Source organism: Harpia harpyja, chromosome 7 (assembly GCF_026419915.1).
Source record: "Harpia harpyja isolate bHarHar1 chromosome 7, bHarHar1 primary haplotype, whole genome shotgun sequence".
Classification (NCBI taxonomy): Eukaryota; Metazoa; Chordata; class Aves; order Accipitriformes; family Accipitridae; genus Harpia; species Harpia harpyja.
This window is the reverse complement of record NC_068946.1, coordinates 30,642,580-30,665,123: the sequence shown is the minus strand read 5'-3', so window position 1 is coordinate 30,665,123 and position 22,544 is coordinate 30,642,580. Positions and strand designations below refer to the sequence as shown.

At 37.7% G+C, this 22,544-nt stretch overlaps 1 protein-coding gene across 6 annotated transcripts in view; it reads right to left on the bottom strand.

Annotated features, from left to right (window-relative positions):
• The window catches only part of ZNF385B (zinc finger protein 385B), a 176,691-nt gene that overhangs the window by 123,104 nt on the left and 31,043 nt on the right, over nt 1-22,544 (bottom strand). For 4 of the 6 annotated variants that reach the window (XM_052791868.1, XM_052791867.1, XM_052791869.1 and 1 more), the window contains one exon: nt 21,698-22,000. In XM_052791868.1, the coding sequence (XP_052647828.1) occupies nt 21,698-21,998 (301 nt within the window). In that variant the 5' untranslated portion in view covers nt 21,999-22,000. Of the gene's footprint in view, nt 1-13,030; nt 13,467-21,697; nt 22,001-22,544 lie in introns of those variants that run through there. The other 2 variants (XM_052791874.1, XM_052791871.1) reach the window with 2 other exon arrangements.

Sequence of the window (22,544 nt, the reverse complement as noted above, 5' to 3'; positions counted from 1 at the left end):
TAACAGTCAGCAAGCAAGCATAAAATTTGGACACACTGCATTTAACAATTGAGGTTGGAACTGGGTTGCTGAAAACCTGGGCATGTGCAACGCGCATCACAACCTGAGACAGGGAGTTAGGAGGTCTCTGACATCTTCCTCTCTCATTCTTCATAGCCTGTTCGACTGCATACTCGTTTTCTGAGAGTAGTTCATTGATTCCTTCCTTTTCAAAAGCAGATGCCCTTATGACTGAGTTTTACTTGCAAGGCATGGAAAGAAACTAGCAACTTGTATAAGGAAAAATACCAACTTTTTTTTTTTTTTTTTAAAAAAAAAGCAACCCTGCCCAAGCCAAAGACTGTCCTACAGGAACACACAAATTTAATATGCAGCAAAACAGATGAATCTTCAGGAAGCTGTTCTGCTTGTTCTTGTTCATACATTAGCCATTTTTCTACTATGATATAATGACGTGTTGCCAAAACAAACATTCACTTTCATGAGAAACATCAAGAAAATCATTTTACTTTAGTGGGGTGATCATTTCTAGATTATTCCCTTCTTCCAATTTGCTCTACTTTCTTCATGCATTATGTTTCAAAGCAGATTTTAAAATTTTGGAGATAAGTCTTTCCCATAATTCTGTACAAGTCTAGCATAATAAAACTGTGAATCTTAAGACATGCCTGCAATACAAATAATCATTCAGCTAATTACTATAAAAGACAACAAGCTCTGAGCAAAACACCTCTCATTTGTAAAGATTATCATGACTAGTCCTATGCCAAGACAAGGCTGAAGATTTGTTTTAAAAACAACAACAAAAAACCCACAGTGTAGTTTAAAGTTTTTTTGCTACAAGGCTATATTGAACAATTACATGATCTTTTTCATCTTGAAATCAAGACATACAGTACCTACGTACGTCAGATTCCCTTATTGGACGTTCACTGGCAGGCAGGTATTTTTCATTATAATTCATTATATCAATTTTTTTTTTAAAAGGCATTTTATTAAGCCTCTACGCTCTACATCCTCTCCAATTCTTATTACCATTTTCATACCCTATGGTGTGGCTGACAAGAAGCAGTGTAGATTTGACAACCAGAAGCACAGGAATCTAGCAAGAAATTACTATGCAAATGTGTCTGGGAGAAGATAACATTAATAAATATTTGCTGATGGGCCTTTTGCTCCAGTAGGTGGCACATTTATAATGAAAACTTAACAGTAGTTTAAGCCAAAGATCAGAAGCCTCAGATGTACATGTGGCTGATGGATGACAAAAGAGGAAAAATAATTTTGTGCTCTCATTTTAGAGGAACCAAGCCAAGCTCACTACCTTAGATGAAAATGTTTTCCAACTTCTCACATTCTATAAATTTTTTATTTACCAAAAAAGAAGCCTTTTTGTTCAGCAGTTACTAGCAACTTCCAAAACTGTTTCAAAATACTCAGTTACTCTCAGAGCTGAAACATGAAGCAGAATAGGCAAAATTAGGTTTGTCATTAAAAAAAAAAAAAAAAAGCCTGAACAGTTAAGTTAGTTATAAAAAAAACCCCACAACTTTATACATGTTAAACTTAAGTTAATTCTGCAGCTAAAGGAATGTAAAGTCACAGGAAAGCACACCACATTTTTACTTCACTGTAGCGAAAAATCAATTATAAACTCTGACACTAAAAGAAAAATATAAGAAAAGGGGAGAAAATACTACCATTAGATAAAATTTCAATTTAGTCTACAAGAGCATAAGATGATGTTTCAGGAGACAAAATAACCGACCCAGGGTAACTACTTAACTTGAGTAGGGGGAAGTAAAGGGAGGACTTACATAGCAGGAAAAAAAGCAGGCAATTCAGCATTGACCAACCTTCCCAGTCAGTCAGTGATGTGCAGTAGAGCAGAATTCTACCTCTGTTTTAGTTTAGCATTTTAGATACTGCCACAAAATAACTTCATTTTTCAATTCAAACCATACTGTGATTTTCAGTTCTTAAAATACAAAATTGCAACATATTTTTTGATTTATTCATGGACAGCACTCTCAAAATCCTGAATACAGGTACACATACAGATCAGGGGTCATCCTGATGCAGAAGTGAGAAGAGCTTAGATAAAGGTTAAGTTCGCAAGTGATACAGAAACTGCAGAAATAAATTCCAAGGAACACTTAAATTCATAGAGCTTTTTCACTCCCATTTCTGTGGGAGAAAGTTTGGTATCACGAAAAAAAAGCCATATTCTGGCAGCACACTCTTTGGAGTCAGAAATCCTGAACACCAGCTTGCAAGGTATTAGAAAGATTAGTATTATGTATTACCGTCACAGGCTTAAGAGCAAGCCTGTTAACAGTGACATCTTGTCAAGACAATTTAGTGCAACTAAACTGTAAGCATTTTACCATAAGTAAACCAGGAAGGAATTAGTCATCCAAATAAATTAGTATGTTTACACTGTGCTTCCACTCTTACCACAAACTACAGAAAGAAGTCTTTATGGATAAATGGATGTGGGTGCTGGGGACATGCTCCAAAGGAGTTAAAGACATCCCAAGGATAATGGTCTGAATATAACACTGTATGATATTGTTTCTAAACAATCCCAATGAAGTGGAAGAAAGACAATGGCTAACGGGCATGCCTGTCAGGTGCTAGTACTAGTATACCAAAAAAGGTAAAGACTCAACAAAATTATTTACATGGTTAGATTACAGATATTCTTAGTTCCAAAACTTCAGGTAAAACTGTAAGAAAACATCTGTCAGGTAAATCATATATGCAATGTCTTTACAAGCTGCTTAGGAAATAGGCAGAAGATTCTGTGTTCCCTGTTTTCTGTGTCTTCACTGAAGATATGCTTTAGATAAATAAAAGTCTTTGAAATTAATACCAAGAAAATTAGGTGAAATGATAAGCACACATCATGTAAAGGAAATCAGACTAGGACTCCACCGCCCAAATCTCCACATTGATATTAAGCTTCATGTATTTGCAAAAAGAATTAAACAATTGGTAAAATAACTTTGGGTGACAAAGGTCACTGCACATGCTGGATGGTATCAAGAAGTGGACACAGAGCTGCTGCATAGCTGCCTTTCAGTATTTAACATAGTTTTAGAAACAGGCCAACCTCTACAGAGGAGCAAAACAAGCAGTGTATACCATAAGCAAGGGATTTGACGATGAAAACAACTGTCCTTTCACAAGTGCTCGCTGAGAAAAGCTTGATCCTGCCAGATGAAAATTAACTAGAGGAAAGGAAAAGACAGCAAAAGTCCAGAAAAATCTTGAGAAGTATTGGCATCACGTTCCTAACTTAATGCTAAGAGAGCTTTATTAACTCGGTTGTGGCTGAAAAGAGTATTTGTTAGAGTATGTTGTGTAGACTTTAAAAAACAGGACCCAACAGTCCACTATTGTGGAGGCAAAGTTGTTCCAATTCATTGGAGAGTCACTGAGGCCACTGATGTGAACCATGTTATTAGAAGAAAAAAAGTAATAGATACTCTTTTCAGATGTTACACAATCTGCGTTTGTAATTGCACACTTAATACAAACAGTGCTGGACTTTAAATCAAGCTTCCTTGCCATTTTAAAAAGAGAATGTATCTAATAATAGGGGTTCTTTAATAGTAGGGAAGAAAAGGCACCTCCTGGCTCATAATTAGGAAATTCAAATTGGCAGTAAGCTGCAGTTCTTAACTGCAAAGGTAAAGGGTTATTTGAACAATTCAACAGCGTAACAAGTAAATTCATCACATCCTGAAGTCCTTAAATTGAACTTGGATGTGTCTCTAAATGTGTTCTAGTTCACTTGCAGATTTATTGGACTTACCAGCAAGCACTGGCATGTTAGGGAAAGCAATTTCTTCTACTGAAGGACTTAATGCTTGAGATTATTTTGTCTGGCATTGTACAGGAGATAAGGCTCAGTGATTCCTTTGGTCCTCAGAGTCTATGAGTCCCAGTGGATGCACTGATTCTGATTTTGTTTATACCAGAAGAGTCAGGCTGACATACATGGCTTACAAATTTGTTGACTTCCAAATTTCTTGGTAACAAGTTTGCTTTGATTAGTGTAACAAGAAGATTTTTCTCATTATTTTCAGTTAATTGGTAGATGTCCCTTCAGACTTGACTTCACTCTGGCAGCTGATTGCTCCACACCACAACAGTACAGTCATGTTCCACTAACATTCAGCAATATGATCAAAGAAAAAGAGAAGGAAAAAAAGAAGAAAAAAGAGGGGAAAAAAAAAAGAGAGAGACCAGAGACCATTTCTACAAGATTTTGATTCCTCAAACAATCTTCTACTGCGTGTCTGCACTGCTACTGGTTGTTGCTTTAACAACTACATGACACCTGAAACTTGATTTTGCAATACTATTTCTACCGACCCTAGAACTCTATTAAGGTAAGCAATAAACAACATGTTTATGCAATAGATGGCCTAGAAAATAATATAGTGAGTAAAGGGATTTCAATTTCAGGATAGGAGTGTATTTACAGTAGCACATCAGTTTCTTGCAGATCACCATTCAACTACTTACTAAAAGCTGCTATTTCCCCATATTTCAGGATATATCATTTCTAGCTACATGGTTTTGACCACTCAAGACAGAATAAAAATTGCCATTTTTTCACCCAGATTCCATGCATGCTCCCTATTGTGTACATGAGCACCTCACCCAGTCTTTCTAAACTCCTGATGTTTTTCCAGCAGTACGCTTTTGCCACAGAGGGACTGCTGTTGAACAAATGAGGCACATCCTCTTTCAGAGGGGTTGGATCAGCTCCCTTCTGCGCAGTGCGCAGCTGTCGGTTCTGAGAAAGATAACTTCTCATACAGAATGGATGAGATTCCAAGCAGTCGAACAGCCTGCTAATCAGCAGCCAGCAGAAAGAACACATTCCTGCTCTCCACTCCATAGTTATTCAATTAATGCATGACAACTTCTGTGATTAGGATTCTTATCCTAGTTATTTAAAGCAGTTAAAAGTAACTTTGATGCATTGCATCAACCTTGCAAAGGGAAGACCTGAAGCAGCCAGGGTAGGGTGCTCGCTATCAAAGCAACCCCATGTTTCCAAATGCGGAAAGCAGTACAAAGTAGAAATATTTTAAAAGTATAGCTAGCTTTATTTGCCCAGTTGATCCACTGACTTCAAGTCTGGATAATCTAACAAATATTTCTGAAGCAAAACTGTAAAAAGATGGAAGAATAACTGCATTTAGTCTAAGACAGAAAGTATGTGTCTGTCATTCCATCACCTCCCAATAACTTAAGCAAAAAATAAGCACATTATATTTGTAAACATGGCCTGGTTTTGCCAGGGTAGATGTTGCATGTTATTGCACTGGACAGACAGGACCACTATCCGCTAAAAAATGCTCTTTCCTTCTGCTATTGGAGTCTTGACATAAAATGCGATTGAAATCTATAACTTCCATTTCAAATAGGTCTTTAAATTTCAGTGATGCTTACTATTCAGTAAGTTAAAAGCCCTTGAAATATATTTTTTGCATATAAAAGACCACCACCCAAAGAAATCTACATCAACAATTAAAGAACTCAACACAGCTTCTCTTCAAAAGAGGCTTCAGTAAATGCGGCTGGAAATTTTACTTGAAACAGTGATAATAAAAATTAAATCATCTGACAAAAGTATTATTTATAAAGCTATTTTTAACCTTTTGAATTTTGTTTTATTTAATAACATGCCTATTATGTATAAAATGGACTTCTGATGATAAAAAACAGTTTGGTATATTAAATTGTGTTTCTGAACACAGACAAAAAGGTGAAGTACACCATACTTATTCAAATACTAGTCTCTTGCTATAGCAATATAAAGCAACACAAAATACTTCAAAAATTAAAGTGTGCATTTCTTCAGAATTATTCTTCTGATGAATTTTGCACTTGCTCAAAACAGATTTTCTCCACAAGAAGGTTTCCTAGATTAAAAAAAAATATTTTAAATTGAAAAAACCCACAAAACTCTCAAAGTACACCACAGAATTCATAGTCTAAGCATGTGACTCTTCAGCTGTGATCAGCTTCACTTCCAGGTTACAAGCACAGTTGATGGGGGCAAAACCCTGGGGTGCTTCAGCATCCCCCACCTTCTGGGGCAGAGTACCGCACTGCTGCACACCTCGCACTAGCTTCACTTTCTGCAGGCAGAAAAATAAGGGAACTGATCAAACGAGCAGCCAGAAAGTAAAAAACAGAACAAAACAAAAAAAAATCAAAATCCAGTGTGCATCTCCTCAAGCAGTATTTCTTTAGGCCTATATCCAAAACCATCATGTGTTATTTTTCATCTTGACTTAATGCAACCTTAAGACATAATTTTCAATGGCCAGAAGTTGTATTTTCTTCCGCTCCAGTTCAAACTCCTATTCATGAACCGTACCCAACAACCTGTTAACACTTACACAAACGTTTAACCTTAGGTGCATGATTAATGATCACTGAAGTCTCAGATAAACTGCACGTGTGAGGGTAGCTGGCCCTTGAAAAGTCTGGAACACCCTGACTCCAGCCATGTCACTGTTTCATTTCATGCATCAGGATGCAGCAATGCTTTCTGCTCTCACAAATTCCTTCCTCTAATTTTAATTTACTTCTTGAGTTAATTGGTACATTGTACTTAAGCTCTAACCCAAATCTCTCCCTCTTCACCACCAAGCCCAATTAACATCTTTCCAACAAGTGAGCACGTGCATGAAAGAGAGCGAGAGGAGAAGCCACATGTTTAGGTTGCAAAGCACCTTCAGAGCATGGAAATCCCCAGCAGCTTTTATCCGTTCTTGCAATGGCTCATTCTGTTTTGTCGCATTTCTCAGAAGACTCCAGTAAACTTGGGCTTGATCAATGAATAAACATCATGTTGTAAACAACATGACGGTTTTGGGTAAAAGCTGGTGAAACTATTTGACAAACGTTTACAAATCCAGTATCTGTTTATAAATTAAAAATTACCATTATATAGCTGTACTTAGCAAATCACATATGAAATTATGTCAATTCAAAGATTTGTTTTTCATAATTACTTAATAGTTTGGATACATATTTCAAACTAATCTTACCACAAGTTATACTTTTCTCATTTTTACCACTTCTTTTCTAGTGGGTATCCTGATATGCTTATTGAGCAACAGGCTGTTTCTGCCTCTTAACTCAATAATTGTTAGTGAACTATAGGAAACACTAAGTACCATACCCTGACCATTTGCAACAAAAATCTTTTAAAATTTGGGAATTTATAAAATATTTAAGTAAATAGCTTTGTCACCTAGATAATTCATGGGTGAGTATTTCCTTACAAAGCAGAACTAGATTACAGACTTAATTCATTAGCTGCTGGTAAATTATTACTTTATTGATTTGGATTTTAAGCTTCATTGATTGTCCAGTTGAGAAACACTACCTACAGGATACCAACAGCATAGATACCATGCAGTAACAATAGCTTCCAGCGTAGAAGTCTAGTATACAATTAAGAGAACAATATCAACTCGAATATTATTTTTCCAGAAAAGGTAATCTGAAGCAATCTGTAAAACAAAGCCATTTGACTTGTTTGTTTTGAGGAAGGAGGAAAGAAGAAAGAAAAAAAAATTCCCTCAAAGGAGAAATACTTGTTAGAGAGGATAAATTATTAAAATGAGCAAGTGTTTGCAAATGACAAACAAAATTAAGAAGGGACAACAATTTTTTTACTTGTTTCTGCCAGATTTTTCCTTGTTTCTGTCAATAGTTATTAACAAAAAATCTGGTACTACACCACTTTCATATAAGCATTCTTTATAATCATGTTTACAAAAAAACCTGAGGATGTTTTCATGATGACTTAATTCTCAGCAAATAAACCTCTGGTGTTCCAGCTTTGGCTTTTCTGAAAGTCTGTGCCCTGCTCACCAGCCAAAGTGACTGAAAAGCTTAAATCTACTTTTCAGAAGTAACCGGGGTACACAGGTGCCAAGTGCTATTTAGGTTTCCTTAAAAAGAGGTTGCTACAATGATTACTTAATAGAGGATGGATTTTTACTATTCAGAACCTTACTGGAGACATATCAGGCTTCAGTGGTACCACTAACAAAGCTGGCCACAAAACACTAATTGCAATTCCTAACAATAACCTTCAGTTCTTTCCAACTAGTCTGCTTTTTCTTGATGAAGTGATTTCTGTGACTCTTTATCCAGATGTGCCACTGTAAAGCCTAGAAATCTTCCTCACCTCTTTATTTTCTCCATGTTCAATTTAAATGTGTTCTTCTGATAAAAAAAAAAAAAGCACCTCCTTTTCTGATCACGTTTAAATGCTCAGTCCCACAACTGCGGTTTCATTCTACCTATTATGAAACAAAACATTTCAGGATGTCATCATTGCAAACACCCTAGGCTGAGCGAGAGGATATTGCACATGTGAAAATTTTGAATCCAGTTTGAGCAGAAAGGCGGACAATTTTAAGAACTTCCTTCATGGATTTCTTCCCTTCCCTTCTTCTCTCTGCTCCCCCTACAATGAAGTATCCTAAAGAAAGAAAATGGAGGCCCCTGGGTGGAAGTCACAAACTTCCAGGTGATATGTTCTGACTTCTAATTGGGTCATTACAGAACACTTGAAGAGAGCAAAAGGGAAACCAGCACACTAGAGACCTGCTCTCTCCATCTCTTCTTTTAGCTCAGTAAAAGTACAAACATTACCCAAATGAACAGCTAACAAAACAAACAAAAAAATCCAAAAAAGAACACACCACAATAACCTCAGAAGTCCCTAGAGCTGGAAACATCCCTTAATCCCCTGAACACAGACCTCAGACACTATCCAGAGCAACCACATACACTAACAAATGGTATCACAAAACACATCATACCACAGCTTCTTGTCCAGTCAAATGTCTGACAATTTCACAAGTTGCCTACCAGGAAAAGTTTTGCCCACTGAGCTTTCACAGTCATATCCTTTCCCTCAGGTAGCTCCTATAACACACTATATGAATTTGAAAATCTCAGTCCTTAAAGCAGCTGTATTTCTCTATTCACAGAGTATTAAAAAGTAAAGTAAGTATTAAAAACTTCCTCATCTCCTCCTGAGATCTGCACTGCTCAATCACAGACAAAAAAAATTTTCAGGGTAGGTCTTAGACCTACCCAAGGCTAAGGAATTTAGCCTTTCATCTGCCCTCACTGCTGGTGTCAATACAAAAGCACTCTCCTTACACCCATACAGATCAAAAAGTACCCTGCTATCCTCATTTCCTGCCCCCCACCCCCAAAAAAATCCTTGCAGGAACAAAAAGAGCATACATGAAAGAGGGAAGTTAGTTCATTTTCCCTTCAAAGACATGTTATGAGAACTGCTCAGAATTCAACAGAACAGAAAGCATATGAAAACACACACAATTTCTTGGCTCAACATTCTGGGTGAGACCTCCAGAACATCTCTGGCTCTTTAACCTATAGACAGGGAAAAACATGCAAACTCCAGCTTCAGCTGTAGGGCTTCAGCAGGACTGCCACAGTGAACTACAGTTCTCGGCTTACTTGGCTCCTCTGACAGGAATCATTGGTGACCTTCACTATAAAAGGCAAATTCAAGATTTCCACAAAGAACTTGGCTAGACTTAGGTCCCAAAGTCAAGTGATCAACATGGAATTGCTCACAACCCCATACCACTTCCCCAATCATTTTTTCCTTTCAGCTTACAGCATCCTCTTCTCCTTCACAATCTCCTTGTACGTAACCTTGCAGTAGTGAAGCTGCTATCCTCCGAATGCTCTCAAACTGCAAAAGATCACCATACATTAACACTGATGTCTTCTAAAGGAGGAGAAATTAAAATTACGGTGCCATGTGGTAATTGCCAATCTGATATAGAAATGGCTCTTGAAACAGTAGAGCTCCTACCAGGAAGCGAAGTAGTTTTGCCCAGTGTAATGAGCACACCAGATCTTGCTTCTCACTTTACCTACCAATATGAAACAGCAGGAGGGGAAATATGCAGCAATAAAGACACTTGGAAGAGGATGCAAGAACTTTGAAGCTGAAAGCACCTTACAAACAACAACGTCTTGGAACAAAGAGAACTAGCCAGCTTGAAATGTGACAAGCTTGTATTCATAGCAATAAAATGCACGGATAAAAAGAATCCCAAAAAGAATAAAAGGACAAGGAAAGGCATTATAGCTCAAGCACTTAAAGAAATAAAACAAGTTTTATATGTCACGGTAGTGACATGTCACACATTGTTTTCCAAATGTTCATAACAATATTTTCTGCCTGGTAGCCTTTAAACACACACTGAAGAATAGCAAGCAAATGTATTCAAAGGTCCTAAAATGACAGCAATTTTATTTTTTTTTTAAAGCTGTATAAAACCCAAGCTGTCAGTCTGCATCTATTTCGTGACTACAGGATGATCCAAACAACATGGCTTTGAGAAAGGAGCTGTGTTGAAGTGATACTTTGCTGCACATTCCAAGTGTCTTTGACAAAGAGCAGCAGTCTCCATAGCTTCTACTTCTCTTCTTCCTCCATGATGATGGAATAATAAAAAATTGGTACACCATCTTAAGTTCACTTCTTAAATAAGCTTCTGGAAGCTATGGCCTCCAGCGTCTTCTTTCCCAGGAAGGCGTATCAGTAGCTGATCAGGATCTCTCCTCAGCACTTAAGAGAAGAAACATTACCAGTTCTAGAACCTACCACATCTTCCACACAAAATGCAATGTCAAATTTTGCCCCTTGCAGACAGAACTGAGCAAAGCAGCAAATATTGTATCATAAAAAAATGCCTGGTGCAAGATCAAGTCAGAATTATGGAGCCCTATATTAAAAGCAACGCAATTTAAAATTACCTAATATACAAGAGAGATTAATGTAAGCTGGACAAAGTAACCCAAGTGAAGCCTAACAGTGCACAGTGTTAATGACCTTAATCTTTCCCTAAGGATAGCTGCTAGTGAGGGAACAGTTAGCAACCTGGCACAGTTAGAATGCCCTCTTCCAAGAATGAAACACAGGTAAAAAAGTTGGCTCATCAATTTATGAATTATATGTATTAAAGGAAGTTCTACAAAGGTATTTACTAACAACTTATTTTGACTCCTACAGATTTCCAAAGAAAGACTAACGTTTGTAAGGTGTTCTAAAGTTGCTTTCTAAAAAGCATCTCTCCTGAATGTTTAGGGTGCTTCATATACATTTTTCATGTATATTTTGTCCTTGATCATTAAATAAGCACACAGAGCAAATCAGCATTGAGGGACACTAATTCTCCATGTCATGAAAAAAACCTTATTGCAAAGTGATTATAAAACTCAGTATGACGTATAAGAAGGTGACAATGAATTTAATAATTTTATCTCATGAATGACAAATGTATGCTTATAAATGTTATCTAAAGACTACAACAAAACAACTCCAAAATGCTATCAGAAATGTGAGTAGTTTAGGTCATTGGGGAGAATTTTCCTCTAGTAGGGTCTCCCTAGGATCCCCACCACAAATTGCATTTTTGTCGGGTTTGGGTTTTTTGGGGGGGAGGATGTTGGTTTGGGGTTGGTTGGTTTGTTTTTATCTCCAAAGAACACCTTAGCAGAAGCTATCAGCTTTGACAGAACACCAAAATTCTGGCACTGAACCATAAATTGACCATTACCATAAAAAGAACTGCTAAATGAGAAACCATGTGCTCAGTATAAAACTAATTTCATGCTTTCAAAAGCACACAGTGGCTTCTAGCAAGATAGTGGCCCTGGGACTTGCAAAGACAGATTGGCTAATACAAATGGTGTGTGCTCCTGATGCAGTCTGCTTAGCCAAGCTTTACATGTACTGGCAGTAAATGGAAATTCTCGAATCTTCTGTCAAACAAATACACACTTATCTATAACTTTAGAGCTGAAAGCTATAAAACAGCTGCCTCATAAATATATTTAGCAGGAAAATGCATGAGCTGTCCTAGTTCCTCATAAAAAAAACCCAAACCACAGCAGTCTTTACTAGTAAGCATAGATATTTCTATAGCAAGCAAGAAAAACATTTTAATAAATATTTTTCAGCATCTTTCCTTCTTTTATTAAAAAAATTACTATCAGCAAACGCAAATATAATCAGAGCAGGTCTGACCACAAACTAAACATATTAGCAGAACAGCAATGCTTAATAAGTAACTCAGTTGAACTAATTTTTTGTGTTTTGCTCTAGGTGAAATTCTCAGTAAAAAAACTTTTTTTTGTTGGGTTTTTTTGTTTGTTTGTTTTTCAACACATAGGTACAAAGTCTATTCGGTTTACAATAATGCTTCTTTTGAGCTTAAAGATTTACTACTAGAACTTCACGGGCTACCTTTAGCACACTATCTGTTCCCTTAAATAAAACTTACAGCACTAAATCTCAAATTTAACTCGTTAGGGAGAAGCGACAGTAATTTTATACCCTTCTCAAAGAAAGTTGTCAGTGCAAATGAATTACTGGAAGCTACCCTGGGCATGACAGGTCATAACTTTTAGTATTAACAATGACAGACATATGCAAGATGTCAAACCCAGTATACAATTTATTTCATTCTTTACTTTCTTAGTTTATCTGGAGAATCCGACAGCTCTTGTGTTTTACGTATCATTATAACCATAATTTGAGATTTAACAAGCCAGAAAGCAAGCTCTGGTAAGAGGTATTTACTCACACTGCTAATTAGCTTCTTTTTACAACAATAATACAGCATCACTGACATGTTCCAAAAACATTTCAAATGCATAGGAAATCACCTACTGAAAAGATGCCCTCTGCATACAGCAAGCAAGGAAAAGGAGCTTGCCACATATTTAGAGTTACTTTTAATAACGAAATAAGAAGAGAAGGAAAATATGCATTATATGCCTTGCTATTTTTTCTTATCCTTTCCACTGGAATAACTAAAATACAAATGACATGCACACAGAAATAATGCCAAACATGTAAGCATCCACTCTTCATAACATATCAGAAAACAATCCAGTGAAGTTTAATAATAAAAATCATGCTCACCTCTACTGGGAAGTCCACTCCACATTATGGCAATACTATTTAAGCAGCTTAAACACCAACCAAGTTACATAAACAAAACTTCCAGTATGTGACCAATATGATCTACGGTGCTACAGAGACTTGGCTCCAGCCCTGATCATCTGTGTGACAGTACACTGCTATACCAGTGCAGCCGCAAACCTTCCCAGATGCCGGCTTATTACATTGCTCATTGAAAATCCTTCACATGCTGGCAACATTTTAGGGAAGGACAAGCACACTGAGTCATTTGTAAAGAAAGCAAAGCAATTTCAGTTCTGTATCTTCATGCGTACCGAAACACAGAGCACTGTCAAAGTAGAAGTCTGAGGTGAATTTATGCCGAGAAACAGGCAACCCAAGCCTTCATTATCAATGCATGGAATCAGCTACAGTGATCAAATTCAAACAAACCATTAAAAAAAAAAAGGATATGATTACAAGAGGCTCTACAGATTCAGCTCCAAACCCCACAGAATGAAGAATCATCTATCTAGACTGTGTAAATGTTAAAAATAGCTCTGCCTTTTCTACAATGAACACGAGACAGAGGAGAATCAGTAGCCTGTATTGTGATGAGGTTTGTTATTGGAAAAAAATCCAGCAATAAAAATTAATGATTCCTTACAGCTTTTCTAAATAAGATTAATTTACAATTATGCAAATGAACAAATAAGTACTTTTTAACAACATAACAAAGTCTATTATACATAAACAAATAGGATATCTATCAAAGAGAAGCATAAATATTTGATTGAAAAATTTTATACTACTGACCCAGCAAATATCTGTACAGTCCAGCAGATTAAGCATTTGTACAAAAAAAAAAAAAAATGAATCGACAACTAAAAGCATGACATTACATGACCAATGCCTTCGTCTTTCAAAAACAACAATAATTTTTAATTACCTACTACGAAAAATCTCCATTATTAAATTCATGCTCTTCCTACTCCCACACAGACTTCCCACTATGTAAATCTTTTTGTCTTTTCAGGTACTTCATATATTTTCTTTCCCAAAAAAGGTAAAAGGGCATGTGTCGCTGTGCATACTCACACCCACAGAGATACACAGTATAATAAGAATCAGATGTAATCACGACTAGGTTAAGTTTGCAAAGAAATAGAAAGACACAGGATTTTTTATTATAATACCTGTACAGTTATCCAAATATACTACTGTGTCATGAGACAACTATGAGAGAAATTTTGGCAGGATCTGATCCCAGATGAGGATACTTACCATACAGAGAGAGTATCTGATTTACTTTTGCGAGATAAAAATAATAAACAAATCTGACTTTATTTTTTCAGTCATTTTAATAGAGAAATCACTGTTGGAAATGCACACTGAATAAAAATGATGACTCTGCATTTATAGATCCCTTTTCATCTCAGCTGTCTACACCTGTAAACTGTGGATCACATCCTTCAAAGAGACAGTGAAGAAATCCTTGCAGCAACATGAACTCAACTGATTTCAGTAGCTTTCCAGGCCATTGCCCAGGCTGTTTAAATGACAAGGGAGACCCCCCCCCAAACCAGAGCAGAAGCTGTGTCATCACCACTCCTGCAGCCATTCTCAGCTTGAAATCATGGCTGCTGAGCAGCTGTGGTTTTGGTCCTCAACTCTAGAACATCTGATTATCTGAGGTCTCAAATGCTGGTTCTTTACCACGGCATAACTGCCCCTGAAGAGAGATTAAACTCTCCAAGAAGGAATCTTGCAGAGAATTTTGATACAAGAATATATTTATGCAAACTAGTGGCAAAGAGTGCCAACTGTGGTAACCAATTTTATTTTGAAACCTTCCCCCACTCCACCCAAAGCACCACCACCACCAGCCCACCCCAAACTGATTTTTCCCATACTTGTAACACACTCCATTTGTTTGCTTACAAATGTCATTCATGTGCTCCCCACCTCCAAGAGAATGAAATGGAGGCTACAGATGAATAATTGGTCTGATAACCTTTACCAACTTCAAAAAAGGTTGGGTTTTCTTTTTGCTATTAGGGAATTTTTGAATGTTTTGCTCTAATACAACTTACCAATTGCTTAAAAACAACCAACCTCAATGAAACAATAATTTCCCTTTTTTTTTTTTTTGTTTTCTTCAAGACTACCAGTGAGTGCACATATCTACTTATAATTTTTATGAATTTTACCAGTACTTTCACAGTCCAGCTACTCAAATGCAGAACAAAGTATTACAGATACAGTTTGTCATTATTAGCAAACAAGGAACCATCTTTAATGTCAGCTCTGTCCCTTGATAGTGACTCTCATCATCAACATTTTGTAAGGATTATCAAGTGCACCAAAACAATATAATAAATCCCCTTAATTTCAGAGCAGATAATCATGACTACTGTGAAAGAAAAATAGCAATCGCTTATCATAAATACATTTCACATTTTAAGAAAAATGTTAACTTATGTAACATTACATATTTATTAAGTTGTGGAAAATACTCAAGTGATGGAAACAATGTGGAACCATCTACCAAATGCAATTTTGTTCAAAAGGCAACTGAATAAGAAGTCAACATACCCTGTAGTGAGAAGTGAAATACTAGCAGTTTCTCACTCACTAATCTAAATTGCATTACAGAAACGTTAACTTTTTTTTATTATTATATTGGAGAAAGGTAATAGTTTTGCTTTTTAGCAAAAGACTCCAACCTTTTCCAAGCAGAAAAACAGATTTTACCCAGAGTAGGATAGCAAAGTGAGGAACAACCTCCCTTTCACACAGGGGGCAGAAGGAGGAAGCCCCATGGCGTTGCTCCACTTTGTGCCCCCACAGCAGCAGCCTCCTTCAAACTGCTTTCCAAAAGGTTGGGCTATAGGCAGCAGACGTGGAAGGCAGAACAAGCACTGACCTCCTACAAGTCTGAAAGAGATTTTGGCATAACACAAGAAAGAGTAAGCTCACAGTGCTTTCTACTATCCTGCTCCTCCTCTTCCCTATAGACTTACACACCAATTCTATGGCTATGCATGCACACATTTAGTAGGACTCAGCTCACAAACTTTTTTCAAGATACTTTTCGTTGCTGCTTAGCATTCCTCTGAGTACTTGGTAGAATAATTCATAAAGATCTTGTGTAATAAAAATCAGATTATCCTTGTTCTTTTTTTAGAAGAATGAAAGACAAACATTGATAAAGAATTTGAGGACCTAAATCAAGAGGCTTAAAGTAAGCAAAAATTCTCTTCTCCATTAAGTTGGCACAAAGCAGTCTTAGATGGCAACTAAGCTACCTGTCAGAAAGCTAGTCCTGGCCCAGCTAAGGATTCAAACCTACATAAAAAGACCTCCATTTAGGATCAGATTCTTCTGACAATTAAAAACCAAAGAAAAACTCCACTGAAATCAAAGTAATGCACTGCAGTTTCACTCTGTTGTAACCGACCATCATTTAATCCTGCACTGACCTAGTCACCTGGCAAAGTAATTTCTTTACAGTTTCATTAAAAAAACCAAACAAACAAAAAAAGCCTTGTGGATATAAGGCTATCTGGAATATTTTCAGAATAATTTCTCAATGCCTACCAAGAGTCAGTTTTACTTTTTGAGAAAAAGAAGTCAAACGCTTAGAAAATTAATTACTAATCTAAATTAGTTGTTTAAGAAGGTCCCTTTCATTTGACATGGCTGAAGACACTGTTCACACTTCCTAACTCTAGACATTGAGTTGGGAAAACCAATATGCAAGTCAGCTATGTAGTCCATGGATCCTTTGAAGGATAATTCTGAGCACTTTAATTGTAAGCCTCCCTGCCTCCATTAACTCGAAATTATGCCTAGGGCAACTTAATAGGGCATTACACAAGGAGGCAAAGCAGTTCTAGTCTCTGTTGCCACAAGTGAAAAAAAAAAACCCTGCCTTTTCCATATTCCCTTGTTCTCCTCCCATATCCAAGATTGCTGTTTTACCTTCTCCCTTGCATTAGCATTACCAGGCCCTTTTTGTGACCTGATTTAAGTCACAAACACAACAGAAGTCTAGTCATTTATGTATTTATTTTGCTAGCTTAACAAATCCCTGGCTGTCATTGCTGTGAGCCAGATCACCCAACTGCGTGTTGACAGTATCTCAGGAAATCATCCTGTGATTATTTGCCCAGTATTGCAGAGTAACACATTAACTTGTAGGACTGTTCTCTACAAACAGTCACAGCATAGGGTCCCACAGCATTTCCAAAACCGTCCTGCAAGGTCAGAGATTCCAAGAACAAAGAGGCAAAGCTGCTGCCAGAATACACTGCCAGAGGACAAACATCCCAATCTCACTTCCAGCCAAACCTACAGAAAAATCTTCAAACATGCCATGAATTGAGTGCCATCCGGACCCTAAAGCACATCTGCTCTTTAAAACAGCCTAGGACACAGGAAAAAAAGTGATTACGCTTTGCCTGCTTCTAGAATTTAGGTACCTTCTGTAACAAAAATTAAACCACCCTACCCATTTCCAGGGATCCGTACAATTTGGACTTTGATAGGTATTTCTAGTACACTCACTCTTAAAACTACACCAACCGTTCCCATGCTAGCACGGGGGCAAAGAAGAGAGAATGCGAAGACTCACCACGAGATACCCCCCCCCCCCCCGGAACAAGTAATGAGAATTCGTGGAGCAAAATCGGTATCCTCTCCAAAGGAGAACTGGGAGGAACATAACGAAGTCATCCACAGTGCTGGCCACAGCGGATACTAACAAGCAACTCGCTGTTACCCCTGCAGATAGCTTGCTTAACGACAACGGCTTCAGAGCAGAGCGGCGGCACAAGCGGCCTGGCCGAGGCAGCGCCGCGGCCCCTTCGCCCCAGGGCCCCGCTTGCCCAACGGCGCGGGCTGCGCCGCCATCTCGCGGCGGCCTCCGGCGCCATCTCGCGGCGGCCTCGCCATCCCGCAGCCGCGCCGCCCTCCCCGCCCGCCTTCATCTCCTCAACGATTAACTCATTGGCTATCTGTTAGCAGATAAGGAGGCAAGCAACCTCTAACTAGCCAAGTCCCCACCGTACTCTCAGGACTGGTTCCTCCCCCTTCGAAGAGCAGGTACTGCAGGTACCCTCGTTTTCGGGGTGCCAGGTGGGACGCGGGGCACCCCGAGCGGCTGTGACCTGACCCACCGCTCCAGGCTCCAGCAAGACGTGCTGCTGAAAAGCTTGCAACAGGCCCGCTCCAAATCACGTTTCCCCAAGGCTGCAGGAAACTAGCCTTTCCTTTCCCGCTTGTAGGAAATAACTGAAATCATTTCCAATTCAAGCTGCAGAAGCAAATACACACTTTCTTGTCTTCCCGAGACTTCATGTATTTCCTTCTGGCAGAAGCCTGGCCGTACATCAGATATGCCTGGCACAAGGGTAGGGATGGCCCCTGGGAATGGTATCACTGACAAGCTTCAGCCTGAGCTGCAGTAAGACAGGATGGGTTCCACTGGTAATGAACAGTCACTAACATAAGCAACAGCGAAGGCTCTAACATTGTGTGCAATATACTTTTCCAGTAGAATACTGTTTCCTTCACACGCATAATTTTTAACACAGATCTAAAGAAAACGAGGAGTTCAATGAGTGGATCAAATCACCAAGGCCTTCTAATTTAGTCAACTAATTTCTTGAGTTGGTCAATATAAAGAAAAGCAGCTGTGAAACTTTAAATTTACATGCAATTTTACTTGCTGTGAAGTAACTGAAATTGCAGGCACAGGTACAATAGCAAAATAGCTTCTAGATTTCAGTAATGGGGTGGGGGAGGCAAAATAACCAAAAGTCTATAGAAACAGAGTAGGCTTTTTAGAAAAATATGTTGCTAAATACCTTTCGAAATTCTATGACAATCATACACTTAAGTATAAAGAAGTAACTTAAAGTTATCTCTAAAAAGAGATTCAGACTTTAAATATACAAACCCCCCTCATCTACACATTGTGGAGTATTATTGCCACGGCCTGGAATTCCACAGTTACCAACTCTTAGTAAACTCTTCAGTAGCAGTACAACAAGGACCATTATATATTACTGAAAGTTACAAGCAACAAATTGAGATTATAGTTGTAAAACACAGTGGAAGTCAACAATTAAAAGGACACTTTATAACAACCTGAGGCCACCTGTCACAGAGAGGACCTCAGAAGAGGATGAATATCAAAATATGTCTCATGACTCCTTTGTGTTCATCCCCATTTGGAAGAAAGTCCACCAAGAGCCAAGGAGGCTGGAGGCAGTGATGGTGCACATATCAGTTCTGTCACACAGGATCAAGAGAGTTCTGGCAGGTCTGTAATCCTGTCTGTACTGTCAACGAATATTTACAGTCATGTATATTTTACAATCACCTTATTTTCCAACAGGAATATTATTAATTTCACATTCATCTTATGAAGACAGAGGAAAACTCCAACCAGAGATTAGCAGGAACCTTTGCAGAAAGCTTCCTGAGGTGTGCTGAACTGTTCACTACCTGGTTCATTAGAAGGATATGTAGTTACAACAATGAAGTATGAGGGGCTATTTGCCTCCTTCGCACGTAGAATAAAGTCTGTTCACTGGTGAGGTGAGATGAATATAATTGTTCTCTTACCATCTGCACAATAAATTCTGTTTACAATGTTAGCCAAAGAAATGGGAAAGGCAGACTCCCATTACAAGGGGTAGTAACACTCCAGAGGACGTGGATTAAAACAGCCTGGATTATGTCAATTTATAAGAAAATGAATTTCTACTTATTTCTGGAAAGTGGTCTTTGAGAACTACATTTCAGTACATCTTGTTCTCATACATAAGCAGTATATTAAATTGTCTATGCAATAATAATAATAATAAACTGCATATGCAAGGCATTTCTTTCTTTTAACTGCTATGAAACCAACATCCTTCAGCTATGAAAACGGAAAGCCTATTTCAACATGCACTGGATAGACCAGCATAACTAGTAAATAACTAGGATATAGTCTAATATAGAGATCAGTGAACAAAGCACAAAGAAACATGAATTTTAACTCCTAAGCTATACAGTAACCCCAAAGCATGTGTTCCAGCAAACATAAAATATTCCCAGCATCAGAGCATTCTTTGAGCAATGGTGCCTTTGAGCATCTGCTGCAATTCCCAGGAACAACAGCAAAGACATCAGGTGCAGGGGTCCAGCTAACAAAAAGCCACAGAAAATATACAGTGCAAACATTTAAAATGTTTTCTATCAGCACACAGAGGAATTTAAATTAAATTAGAATGTCTCATAGATACTAAGCTATTTAAAGAATGTACATAATTATGTAATTTAGGTGTTATTCAAAAGGAATTTAATCTTTTGGACCACAGGCCTTACCCAAATGATACCCTTACGCTACTTGGTTCTAAACCAAACAAAACAATACCAAAGAATTCAAAAAAAGTCAAATTCAGTTAACAAGAATCAAAATAAGAAAAAAAAAAGAAAAAAAAAAGCTAAACCCTTTAAAGCAGTTTGTTTCAATGCAGAACAAAAAATCCCCAAAGCAAACCCCCTCATGTGGCTAATAAAAAAAAAATATCTAATAAAATTAGTAAAACTTTTTTCATGAAGATTTGAGATCTGTTACTTCATCAATACCAAGTGTTAATAAGCAGCAACTTTTGCTTCTTCTAGACAAGAATTCCTTAATACCTGCAGCATTTTATTTCTCAGAACTAGAAAGGATGACTTGCTATACTTGCTTGAGATGTAAAGAATACTTTCCAAGATCAACTTTGGCCCTTTTGGATTCTACAAAATGTCAAAAGCCCCTGAATTTTCTTTAACAAAATAAATGGAAGGGAAGAAAGAAAGTATCTATTTCAACTATCAGTAAGAAAAGCATCCTTAAATTTTTCTAACAAATTTTCTTCAATGCTGTTAGAACATCACAGAAAAACGATAATCCTGCAGCAAAATCCTAAAACTATGAACTTCAAAGCAAGAGACCACATGGCATACCAGGACCCCTTAAAAAAAGGGAAGGAGAGTCACAACATCCTTACCCTTACAACCATACAAGAGCGAATCATTTGTTCCATGTGTTCACTTTCTAATATGCATAGAGAAGTACACATTATGTGCTTTGCACCTTTACATTATGCATGTTAAATGCATTTTGCCAAAGCATTTGGGACCTTTGCTTTGCCCAGTAAGTAAAAAGTATTATTTCAAATTACTTCTCACTTGAGAGTAATTAAAACCCAGACCACTGAAAGCAGAAACGATGAAAGGGCAAGCCCTGTAAATTCCAACTCTCCTCCTCCTCTTCCCACCACTACATTTCTTTTAAAAGTTTCTCCTGTACACATAGCATCCTTCGAGAACTTTGTTTTGGGAGCAAAAGCAGATGACAAAATGCATGACTATTTGAAGCCACAACAGCTAATTTTAAATAGACCATCTCTCAACTACACAAGGCCCAACACAGCCATTAACCATGCATTAATGCAATATTGCCTCAATACAAGTTGGCTTCACAGGAAAAGAAATACACCAGTAATTCTCTACATGGCAAAATATTATTAACTACCAGTATTAATCTATATTAAGTTTAATGGTTATGTTGGGGGGGTAGGGTAGAGCTTAAAAGCTTCCTGAGATTTCTTGACCAAAATCCAACATCTCATACTAATCATGTACCTGTGCTTGTACTTGCAAACAAAGTGCCAGGAGCTGCACTTGTAGGGAGTTTTCCATTATTTAGCTGCTTCACTCTTTTCAGGTGTGACTTCCCATTGTAATGAACTTGAGCTTGTGCTGCAGAGTTCAGCTGTATGTTGCATACTTCGCAGAAGGAAAACAGTATCTTCTTTTTTTCTTTGCTTAATTGATAGTCCTGTCTGTCATTCCTCACTCCTTTTTCTTCAAAGCCCCGTAGAACAGCTGGTTGATTCATAATCCCATCTTCAAAGATGTGGTCAGGACTTAATGGACGCTTCATACCTACAAAGCAAACAGACAAAATTGGTACCAGAAGCCAGCTAATACCACTTACTACTAAATCAGCATTTTCTTTTTTAAAGTGCTATACAACGTGAAACAAAGACCAGTTCCAACAAATAAGGTTCCAAATTGCAGAGGCGTCACTTGATAGAGAAATACATGCATTTGTGACACACCGCAGCGCTCAGAAATAGTAAGTTGGCAATGTATCACAGTCTGTGCACAACAACTACTCAAAACAACTCATTATTTTGTTCTGCAAGCTCTCCATTTTAAAGCAGGTTTATTATTGCATCTCTAGCAGAGGTTAAGATTATTTTCAAATACATTTCCTTGGCCTCACTAAACACTGGTTCCAGAGCTTTTCACTTTCTAATGCCCATAGCAGCACCCACTGCCTCAAGTACAATTATTCAACAAGAAGTATGCAGACAAGAGATGTTACTGAAACACTGGAAGACAGCAGACTGTTCAAGTGAGACTAATGAATACTTTCCACTTTTATATACCCCCAAATTTTCAGCCTTCATACAACCATTAAGAT